Source organism: Numida meleagris, chromosome 1 (genome assembly GCF_002078875.1).
Source record: "Numida meleagris isolate 19003 breed g44 Domestic line chromosome 1, NumMel1.0, whole genome shotgun sequence".
Classification (NCBI taxonomy): Eukaryota; Metazoa; Chordata; class Aves; order Galliformes; family Numididae; genus Numida; species Numida meleagris.
In genome coordinates, this window is record NC_034409.1 from 86,563,580 (window position 1) to 86,575,632 (window position 12,053).

The 12,053-nt window shown below is 40.3% G+C and overlaps 1 protein-coding gene across 1 annotated transcript in view; it reads left to right on the forward strand.

Annotated features, from left to right (window-relative positions):
* LOC110400865 (transmembrane protease serine 7-like) overlaps positions 1-12,053 on the forward strand; it is a 34,490-nt gene that overhangs the window by 20,617 nt on the left and 1,820 nt on the right. The window contains exons 18-22 of the mRNA XM_021401195.1: positions 1,703-5,362; positions 6,163-6,397; positions 9,313-9,436; positions 9,998-10,125; positions 10,941-11,011. Of these exons, the coding sequence (XP_021256870.1) occupies positions 1,703-1,861 (159 nt within the window). The 3' untranslated portion in view covers positions 1,862-5,362; positions 6,163-6,397; positions 9,313-9,436; positions 9,998-10,125; positions 10,941-11,011. The remainder of the gene's footprint in view (positions 1-1,702; positions 5,363-6,162; positions 6,398-9,312; positions 9,437-9,997; positions 10,126-10,940; positions 11,012-12,053) is intronic.

Here is a 12,053-nt window from a genome sequence, read left to right on the forward strand (position 1 = left end):
CTGAATTTAGACAGTGGTAATTTGATAGAACTTTTGTATAAGATATAAAGTTTACTGTTTTAATGTGATAGGTTAATTTTTACAAGATATAACTCTTAATGGGTCAAACTTCTTTATACACAATGGACTGTTTCTAGGATCCTCCTGCAGTCTCTAGGTTCTTATTCAATGAAGTATTATTTTCGTTAATTTTATGTTCAGTTTGTGTATAATCTTAAACCTTAGAATTGTTTTGCTTAAAACATGTTGTAATATACCAAAGGCTTGAAGTTCCTCCAAAATATGTGTTGCAGAAACCATGCCCTTAGATTTTTTGATGGATATTTAACTGGATTTGCTGTATACCATACTGTTTAATCCAGTTTCCAATACAATATGCTATGTTGTGTCCCAGTATGCTGGCCCTCTGGGTCTTTAATTTCTTAATCTGTAGCAGATTTATTATTTCTTTTTCTTCTGTCTCCAGCATATTTCCTGTGCAGTGCTAGAGATGAATGATGTTGAAGTTCAGTAAATTCCCACAGCACCCTGAAAACCCTTGAATTACATTTCAGGCCTTGTAGGCATCCTGATTTGTTTTATTTCTTCATGGTCATATAACCCATGTAGTACATTCACAGTTCATGTGAATTTTCCAAACAACTTTTGTCTTTAGCTGAGTTGATAGTTACAGCGAGAAATAGTGTATATTCTTTCAGGCTTAGTTATCTTATCACTCTCGGGTGTTCTTCGGTTTTACATGGTTCCTCTTTCCAAGATCCTTCCTCTTTCCACCTTCATACAGCTCCTTCAGTCTTTCACAAACATTTGTGTAACTGGCTAGAATATATAGCCTCCTTTCTCAAGTCGCCTCTAGATCAGCCTCTTTGATAATCCAAATTGCCAGTATGACAGCACCCTGAGAGAGAGGAATAACTGTTCTGGCTTCTTCTTTATCAATAGATAATTTTGGTTGGTTGGGTATCGAAGACTTTCTATCATTGTTCCTTTCTGGTACGTGGCTTTCTTCTGGCCTCTTGCATGTTTTAGCTCCAACTGGAGGCAGTGGAAAAAACCCACACTCAGTTTGGAGGCTGTTGACAGCCTTGTATGCATCAGGAGAATCTGAAGATATGAGCTGCATTGATAAACTGTTCAGAGTTCTGTGAACTATCTGTTCACTGAAGGCATGCAGTGAAGGTCACAAAGCATTTTTTGAGCCCAAATGTTTTTTGATCCTGTGCACTGAACTCAACTGAAATCTTTTATTTTCCATGGTGTACAGACCAGCATGTTCCCTTTGAGAAACTGGTTCTTATTTGCATGTCCCTTACAGTCTTTGTTCCTCCCCTCTCTCTATGAATGTGGCTGCAAACTTGAAAATGAAGCTGCTAATACCTAAATACACCTTTCCTTGGTATCCTTCTGTTCTCGTTCAACATCATAAAGAGCCTTGCTTTCAATCTGAGAACAGGTTATGGTCAATGGTAGTAGAGTTCCTCCTTTCCGTCCCTGTCTTTTCTTCTCCCCATTCAACTTATGATGAGGTGCTTTATGAATCCTGTAATAGGACACCAGTGGGGAGTAACTTTTTCACCTTCCTCTTGCCTTTGCATTGTATTGCTTAGTGTGCTAATTCTGTAAGTTAAAACAAATGGAATAAATTCAGTATCTTACAGTGCTCTGTGTGTGTATGCTAATGGATATACTCCCTTTGTTTCAGGGAGATTCTGGAGGTCCCTTGGCCTGCACAGGAAAGGGAAATAGGTGGTACCTTGCTGGCATTGTGAGCTGGGGTGAAGGATGTGCTCGACGCAATCGTCCCGGTGTATACACTAAAGTGACAGCACTTTATGACTGGATTCGTCAGAATACAAACTGATGTGCCAAGGAGAAAATACAGGTCATCTCCATTACAAAAGCTGCTTCCTACATTATCACGTACATGAAAATGCTGTTGGCTGTTTCACTGTGAAAGAATGCACTATCTTAATGCAGAAATGATCATCTGTTATTCACCTAGTGGTAACTGGTTGGATTCAGAGCAACTTCAGATAACTTCAGGTTCCTTACAGATTCATCTTTCTTATTCCCACCAGTAGAAACAGAGTTCCCTTACAAATTAAATTTGAATCTGGAAAAAAAAAGGTCCAGCCAAATTGTTTTGGCAGATCTTCTTTCCTCCTTCCACCTCTGAGATGTACGTATTGCTATCTGCCTTTGCATAGGCATACATGGATATTCATGCTCACATCCCATATATACTCACTTATATTCCCTTACTGATCCTATAGGATTCTAAACATGAATAATTCTTTTGTTTTTTTTTCAAACTACAAATAATATAATCAGTATAGCATACAGATCTGAGGTGAATTTGTTCTGTAGTTTTGCTGCCACTTCATGGCTGTTCTTTTCTGGGCTGTAACTTTTGGGCTGTCTTCTGTGCTTTTTCTAAAGCCACCAAAAACATAGCTTACAAATGCTATGGTACCAAAAAAAAAAAAAGTTAAAAAAAAAAGGAGCACCGTTAGGTTCTTGGAATAGTAAATAAGAGGAAACAAATACTAAATTTTAATTAATTAAAGAAAACTGCATGTAAAAATGCTTTGAGAATTATGCTTTTTTTAAGTTCCTAAGAAAATGTCCTACAAGACCTCACAAGCTATCATTTCATCAGCAAAATGTCAGGAATTTAGAATACTGTCCCATTCCTATCACTAAAGGCTGTAAGTACATAGTTGTGCATGCAACTGATTAAGATAATATTGTATATTTGCCTTCTTTAATAATTGTTAATAACAAGGGTATTTGTTAATTGCCTTCTTTGATACTAGGCTGTGATGAAACCACCAAAACCAGAATGATTTCCTTTATAAAGAAACTGGCAATCAGATCTCAATAGCAGTGCACACTTGAGTGTAAGTTGGTTTGTATCCAAGACTTGAGGATGACTATTTTTTCTTCTTTTTCTTCTCCACCTCCAAGCAGCTGTGGACTCACTTAGCACCCATGCAGAAAGTAGTAGGTGGCAGTTGTAGAGGAACTATGTTGCGTTGTATCAGTCTTCTGTTGGTCCCTGGGTCATAGAAGGCCAATGCCTCAGTGACTGCAGTGGGTGCCAGAAACTGTGCATCCACCTGCCTTAAATAAAGGGCTAGAGCTGCCTGAGGAGAGAAGGTACCACATGTGCAAGACTGGACAGAACGCAGCACAGTGGCGTTTCTCTGGGGGCAGCCTTGCAAGTAGACTGTTTCAGGACTATCGCTTTGCCAGGAAGCCTTTTCTTGTTGAATGTAGTCTTCTAGTAAAAACAAGCAAAATCTTGCAGCTCTGAGACTCTCCTGATGAACCTGGACATCTTCCTCAGTCTTTATTGCTTTCTTACCTTCTCTTTACACTTAGAAAATAGTTGTAGGATCTAATGTGTAATAAGTGCATTTTCTCATCTCTGGCTCCAGTGTGCTCTGTGAATTTTGGCATGCTTCTGGTGGGTTCGTGCTGCTTTCCTTGATGTCCTTGGTCTGCAGTGAGCCAAGGTCAGGTTCTCTGTTTTGTCTTTTCTCCTGGCCAGAAGGAAGAGCTGTGCCTGTATGGCCACATTATTCTGAAAGAGATGTAAAAGGAAAAGGGAATTAAGAGGTCTCAATTGGTCTCAGTGAAAGTGGAGGAGGAAATGACAGCCACACTTCTGTCATAAGATCATTGTTTCAATCTTAGCAGTAAATCTAGCTTTGAAAACGATAATCTGTTGATGAGCCTGTAAGCCAGATCTAGCTAATTTGAAGATTCCAAAGTTGTTTGAAGTTTAATAATTCTGGCACTCAGTTTAATAAAAGATCTGTCTGCATTTTCTAGACAGTCTTAAAATCGTGCTGCATATTTGGAAGTGTTTAGCTTTTAAAAAAAGGTGAAAAAGATGAAGCTGGCAACTTGAATATCAATCCTTGCAGGTCACAGCATGCTTTTTTTCTACAGTGCATAAATATGTGGTTCTTGTTTAGCCATTGATCGTTGGGAAAACATGAGAATGAGCTAGTCCTGTAATTTTCACACAGTAGGTTTCCTGTGACTAACAGGGATACTGCTTCTCCCTCCTTTCTTGCTGTGGTTTTGGGCATTCCCCTTGCTGCTACCCCCCCAGCAATTCTTGCGTCAAGCTTCCTACCTAAACTATACTCAAATTATATTCTGTAGGGGTTTTAGCAACTATAAAGGCTAGTTAGTCACTTCTTCTTTTTCAATAAACACATGATAAAAATGTAAGTGGCTATGTTTCTTTCGTTTGGTTGTGCCTCTGAAACTCTAATCCCCAGATATGATCAAAACTGCATTTGTACTTTGGAGTTTACAGTTTTTGTAAAGCTGAGCCAAACCTGCCTGCATTGCAAAAGCACACATTTAAGGGCATTTTTTCTTCTCCTTATTTAGAAACAACAGTTGTTTTCACTTCAGAATAAAATAGCTTTCCTGCTGTTCAGTTTTAGATAAGAGCCTAGGCCAGAAGGTTCAGATCAGTTCTCAACTTCCCATTTTCTTTAAGAATTTTGCAGTTCCATGTGTCAGAAGGGTCAGTTGCTTCACTGGCAAAAAAAGAAAAAGACTTCACTAAGCGTGAAAGTTAGATCACCCTGACAACAGAAATTGAAGAGTTCATTCAGAGTTCCTTCAGAAAGGTGGAATAAATGGACTTTGGCATTTACAAACTGAGATCCATAATCATTAACTCACTTGATTTAGAAAAAAAGTTTTTGTTTCAGGCAGTTAACCAGGAAGGTAAGGTCTTATATATGAGTGGAAATGAAGTAAGTGAACCCAGTTTTCAGCAGGAATACTGAGAACCAGCAGGTAAATACTTTTCTAGTGAAGATCCCAAGTGAATTCCTGTGGATTCGGATACCTGTTTTGATCTTGATGGCTGCTCAGCTTCATCCTCAGTCCTCCAGTCTTTTAAAGATTCTCCAAAACCAGAAGACGAGTTGTGGAACTTGTGTTTCATTTTATTACTGATTTAAACCAAGCCTTATGCTCAGCTTCACAGAGTGCCTTTGCCTGGATGACTGCCCCATGACATCAGCAATCCAAACCTCCTTGGAAATGATCTAGGCTCAGTAGCCAGAAGAGTTGCACAATGAGAAAATCTGAGGGACAAAAACCCATCCTCAGTGTTTGGCAGGGAAAAGCAGGAGCGGTACTGTGAGTGGATGTTCATCCAGCAGAAAAAGGAGTTGTGGAAAGAGGCTTTGTTCCCTTCCTAATGCACTGTCATCTCTTCCGAGGCAGGAGTGCGAGCAGGATCCTTTTAATCAAAAGTAAGAGGAGTTCTCTGTGGCAAGGAAGAAGAAACCCAAGGAAGGAGTTAGAACAGGAGAAATAAGAGGAGGTAGGATGAAGAATACTGGAAGGGTGGGAGGGAGGGAGAGGGGAAAGTCATCCCCTGGCTGCAGTAAGTGTTTTAGTTCATGTGGCCATCTAATGAAGAACAAATCTCAATTCACACAATGATTTGCTTTGTAAAACCCTCAAGGGCGCAAGATAAAATAGAAGGCCAACCCCTTTCTCTCTTCAGATCTGTTCTTTTTTACATGGAATTGAATTCTCAGCTTCTCAGGTTTACGCTCGACAGTATGTGAATAGACATTAACTCTTCTTTGGCACTTGACGTGATTTCAGACTTCAGAACAGCTAGAGCGGACAATTCCCAGAACAAAGCTGAGTAGCATTCAGTTCCAGATAGACTATACTGGGAGACTAAAATTGGAAGCATTGATGGAAGATGTAAGTTCCCTTCGTAGTCCAGCGGAACCACAAGCGATGTGATACTTTCCTTGGTTTATGCTGTCGAGAACCACATCTGTTTGTCTCTATTTCACTGTTTCAGCTGAAAGCAGCAGGGAAAGCAATCCAGTTGCTTTCAAAATCACTTCACTTAATGGCAGCATTGCCGAGGGTTAGTCACCTGCTCATGCTTGTCAAGGGCTGGTACAGTAAGGCAGACAAACTGGAAAACCTAGTCTTGCACAGAGGAGTTGTGGAGACGAGGCGAATCGATACTTCCTCTCCCACCCTTTCCTACGTGGCTTGTGCAGATGATGTTATTTGTCTTTCCAAGGATTTCCCCTTACTTATTGATGTTTTGAGATCGCTCCTGTAAACACTATCCCAGCTCTCTCACTGTTACAGTCTCCAGCTTCATACCAGAACTGCTACTGGCCAAAATTGCAGCTGAAACCAGAAGGAAATGAGCTGGCTCCGTGCTTGCTACAGAGACAGAGGTCCTCACACAGAAACAGAAGCTATGAAAAGGCAAAGCTCTAATGGGGAGCATGAGGTTATTGAATTGCCAGAAGTTAATGGGGAGGAAAGCAAAGCCGATCATAAGAAGCCTCTAAATTCTCAAGCACCTGCAACGAGCAAGGTAGGAATTTCAGTTGCTCATCTGATGCTTGTGGAGCTGCTGGGGAAGTACCACACAATGAGAGAAGTGGCATTTCATAGAAACATCGTGTAGGGGCTCTTTAATTTGTTTGAGGGGTGGGGAAAGGCTTCTCGCTTGAAAAGAAAGACTGAAAGCATGTTAAGTGTCTTTATTTTATTTTGCTCAATGAACCATTCTAGTGTTGGAGTCAGATATTGAGCGGTTTTTTTTTTGTTTTTTTTTTTTGGTGCTGGCTGTCTGAGAGCTTTATCTTAGGAAATAAAAGTTGTAGTTGTACTTGATATTCTAAGTTTTGCTTTCTCTTTTCATGCACTGCCAGTGGGATTGGGCTCGAAACTAGAAGGGAGCAATGTTGAAACACATTAAAAACAGGCTTTCTGAAAGAACAAATTAATCAGAAAACAGTGCTGCCAAAGCAAGAATAAGATGCCCTGCAGTAAAGTTTGTAAACCATACTGGATTCCTCCTCTTTGATCTTTGAACAATTTGTGGTTGCTAACATTTGGGAATTTATACAACAAGAGTGCCCCAAAGCCTCAGTTAAGAGTAGTGTGTGAGTCCTGAGGTAGCCAGTGCCCAGCATTTAACTTCAAGCTATGGGACAGACTAATGCTGGCAGAAGAGCAGTATTTACTCACGATTGGCTGTGGTACAAAGATTTTCATTACTTTACTCAAGAGCAGAGGGAAGATCTGTGGCAGAAATTTCTTTTCCTATATTCTCACGTTTCTGCGTGGGCAGATCTGGGACGGCTGAGCCCACTTGAAATCTCAGCAGCATTAGTCATGCTGTCTCTCCCTTCCTGCTCCCAGCCAAGTTTCCTTGTGTGAGCCCGACTCATCATTTCAGCGTTGATCTGTTCCGTTAAAAAAACAGCCCAATTTCCTATACCATATAGGGGTCCAGTCCCTTCTTCGCTGTTCTGGTGAGCTGAACCAGCCTGCTAAAGGATCAGGCAAATTCTGCGGAGGTTCAAAGAGGAATAGGAGAAAGGGTGGAGGAGAGAGGCTCAGCTGCCTTGAGAAACTGCTCTGAGTTTCGGTTCAGCCTTCCCCTTCCCAGAAATGTGTTTTCATCTGTGTTCTTTCTGCTGATTCTGGCGTTTGACTTCCTATCCCACGGGGAATATTGGAAAATTATTATGCTTTGCTTCCTGCTCAGGCAGCCGATTAATCACAATGGCCCTGCCCATCAGGGAGAGACTTTTTTTCCGTTGCTTCTTCCTGGAGGTCTCACAACATTTATGGGCAATGTCCAGAGGGTGTTGGCCCAGCTGATGAGACACAGTTGCAGAGCTGAATGTCTACTTGACACCAATCCAGTTTACGGTGCTTGATTAGAAATTAATCTTTTGTGATGGCCTGAATGTGTGGCTTGTATTCTAGATGGGAGTTCGGGCTTGATAACTGTCTTGACTGATGTTATGAAGCTGATTTCATCAGTGTAACACTAGACAGTAGTTACCAATTTGTTTTTTTTCAGATAAAAAATTATATACTAGTGTCAGGTATTAAACTGAAGGTTGGTTCTTCTAATACATTAAAGAAAAAAAAAAAAGAAATAAAATCCCCATGTGTATACACGACCACTTGAATGTGTGCTGTAAGGGAAACCATATTAAGCCAGTTGCTCTTCATTCCTCAGAAAAGTGAAATTCCCCATGTAGAGATGTCTGTAGAGGACACCTTCTGTTCGTTTGCCCCAGCTCCTGGAGAGCTTAAGTAAGCTCTTTCTGGGGGACATTTCTTCTCTCTCCCTGTGCAACTGCTATTCCAAAGAAGTTTTAAGCCAGCTGGTGGATGTCAGTTCAATTCAGTGAATAGTTTAGTCATGCTAGGTTCTTGGAAAGTTCAAAAGGTGGAGGAAAGGAAACTAGATTAATGCCGCCAGCTAGCATCTGGTTCCTGCCAATCTATGTATGTGTATCTCAGACAACCCATAACACGTGCTTTGCCTCATATTCTGCCAAAGACAAAAGACATGGAGTTCATGGGTTTACAGCAGATGGGAAGGAGGATAAATTTTAAAAGGAAAGTATGGTTTACTTCTGCATTCATGCTCTTCATTCAATTTTCTGTCTGTGGAACAAATTACTTGGCATTTATTTCTTTTATTATGTCACCTAAACTTGTTTTTAATATTAGTACAGCTGGGCTAGCTAACAGCCTTGCTCTTACATCTTAGTAAAAGTTAAATGAAATGTAGGCATTGTTCTTTCTCTCCTACATGAACATGCATGCGTACACAATTTGTTTGAAGATAATTGCTTTGTCATCTAGAACAGGTGAGATTTGTAATAATCTTTAAATCTACTCAATAGCCTCTCAGTATTCAATCTTCTGAAGAAAAAGGGAGTCGGCTTTAAAAGTCTTAATTAATCTAGTGGTTTTTAATGCAATAATATCTAATGAATAGCAGCCCACTTGCTTCGAGTGCTGGCATCCAGGAGGTATGCAGGCTAATAGCATCAACATCACAGAGGTGAATTATTCTGGAAGTTCCTCCAGACACGTCTTTAGCTGGGAGACATGGCACACTTTAAAAGGATAGCTTGTGGAATATGCACATCAAAATGCTGCAGTTGAAAAAAATTGGAAGCAGTGAAAGAACCTTTGTAGCACCTCAGCTTTCTGAGCAATGCAAGAGTTGGAAACTGAACAAATGGGGAATACTACATCTCTCAGGTAGCAGCCTGCAGATCTACCTTCCCTCTTGCATCAGTAGTTAGAGATAGGAACCCTCAATATAGAGAATTACTTGCAACAAGACTCTCTCATTTATGTTTTGTGTGTGTGTGTGTGTGTGTGCGTTTCTAAATGTGACCATAGAGACATGCTTAAATATTCTTCCCACCTTATTTCATTAAGTGAAATTCCCTTTCCTTTTGTAACTAGGAGCGAGATCAGTGGAAATCATGCAGGAAGATCATTTTCTGGAAGTGTAAACTCTGGATGGTTTTAACTACAATTTTTGTTGTTTTGTTCCTGGTCATTCTCATCAGTCTAGCTCTATATTCTAGTAAGTATCTTACTCTTGGTTTGTTCTCCAGTAAAAATGTGCAATATGTACAATCTAATAGAAATACTAATTGAACAGCAGCATCCTTTAAACTCCTACTGAAAACTGCATAGGAGACTTGGGTGCCAACTGCAGAAGGTGGTGTGTTGAGCAGTGGAGGTGAAGGCTTTTAGTTGAGCAGGCAACCAGTAACTTATATCCTGATGGGATGGCAGCTCTTGTAGATACGTGAGAAAATGTTACTAAAGCAGAGTGAGAGCTAGGGTAGAAATGATGCTTGTAACCCTGCAGCAAGTGCAATGGATCATCCACCTCTCCTTATGTGATGTCTGTCAGGCTCCCAGAGCAGATGGCTGTCATTGATGGGGTGGGTCACTGTCCTCTGGGTGCTGTCACTTTTCTTCAGGTGACTCACACTTTCTTTCCGTCACTCCAACATAGTCATTACCTAGCAAGTTTGTGAGAAAGCCACCTAGGAGAAAGCCAGGAGGTTTTTTTTTTCCCCAATAATTCTGCTAACTGGAACTTTTCCTACCTTTTCTGTCTCCTTTTGAATATTAGATGTTTACACAGATGAAGATGACTATTGGGAAACAGATGCATTGCTACATAATTATCACAATTTTTCTGGAAAGTTCAACTTACTGTGTGGTCTTCCATACCTTTTCTCTGAAGACATTACTAAGAGGGTACGTGTTGATGTGCTTCTTGGCAAAGCAAATTCTCCTTATATAGGTTCAGTGTTTTTTCTTTTAAGAGTTTTCTGTTTCTCTGTGTAGCAACTCAGTCATTTGTAAGTCCGTGTAATTTGTTAAAGTCTGAATTGTATTTTTGTAAAGAAAAATTGGCTGCTTTTAAGCACATAAGCAGTTGCATTTGCCAGGGGAGGAAAAAAAAGCCAAAAAAAAAAAAAAAAGCCTTATTTTATTGAACCATTGAACAGTTTAGATGAGGAAAGGCCTGTAGAGGTCTTCTAGCCCAGTGCCAGATCTGTGTTGCGTTCTCCTATAAGTGCATAATGTCAGTCTAGGTTTAAATCTGCCATTTACATTGAGCCATTGCTGACTGAGTTGTGGCTGAAGTGAGGCATGGCAGTACCGGTTTAGACTTACTGTGGAATAGGAGTCTCAGGTGGGACACCATTCCCTCTGCCAAGTTAGAATAGAAGGGCTTTTTGCCACTAATAAGAACCCAGGCCAAACAACATAAATTGCTTCTGGCAACATGAGCACATACTTTTAGTTCACCCTGAATGCCTTCCTTTGTGTTAAGGTAATACAATAATCACTCAAACACACAGATTAACTTGTCTGTCAAGCTTAAATGGAATGAGTACCATTTCCAGGGCAGAAATTTGCTGATATTTGACCTTCAGCACCTGTGTTTATGCCCCTTAAAACACCTTTATAAGAATGATTCATTGTACTGTCTTTTGTGGGGAACAGAGAAAGTGAATGGAAGAAATACCTTATTTTTAAATTTATTTTCTTTTTTTCTCTCTAAGATAACAGATGTCTACAGCTCATCTCCAGCTCTAGGACGCTACTTTAGGTCTGCTAAAGTGGATTATTTCAGGTAAGCAATTTCTATTACCAAAATTATCAGAAATTTACAAACTTTTGATGAGATGTGTGTACTTATGTAAATATGCATAACATTTGAATCTGTGAAAACCAGAATGTTTTGGGGAGAGTGATAAATATAGGTAGTGAAAACTTGACAAAGGATCCTCCAGTGTAAAAGACAAGTCCTACTAATAGTATATAATGACAGTAGCATTTTGTTACTGTTGAGTATCTTCTCTGCTGTCTTTGGTCTGAAGTGTGGGCCATAATAAGCTTATTCAAGCAAATTTATTAAGAAGAAAATGAGCTGCTGGAACCACCTGAGAGTAAAATGGATTAAACAGCCTCAAATAAATACAAGCCTGATGGGAAGCAAAGAACTTCTTTGTTGCCAAAAAAAGATAAAGGCAGCAGGAACATAACAGTCAATGAAAGCCAAAACAGCAGTAGCATGTTGCTGCTTTGTTGGGACCATTTTTTCCCCACTTTACTTAGGGTGATGGGAGCGAATCTCAAAGTAGCAGCATGTTGTAGAGGCTAGAGGAGCAGGAGCGAGAGGCAGGGCAGGCAGCATGATGGAGGCTGGGTTAGTCCTGTGGTGGCTGGTTACACATGATGGAGAAGCTCAGCCACTGGAGACTCATGGGCCCAGAGGAACAGTAGTGGTGGGAAGAAGGGGAAAAGCATCCAGGCTTGCCTTGAAGAGGCAGAAGAAAGCTTCAAGCTGGAATAGAGGGAAGATCTTACCCTCAACAGAAACTGTCACTGAATGAAGGCTAAGGAGTTCCTTGTGTTTGAGACACACGTTTTAAGCTACGAAGATTCCATAGGAGTGAGACTAAGAGGTCTCTCTGCCTCTTTTTCCTCATGTAATTTCTTTTTTGGTATTTTAAATTCTGTTTGTCTAAAATGGAACTGTCTAACTGTACTTAATGGATTTGATAGATCACAAACAATGAAATCTCCAGAGATGGACTGTGGTTTACTTAATCTGTTCCAGAGCTTGGGCTAGAAGCACAGCTGGGTTGTGCTGGACACTGCTATCAGGAGAG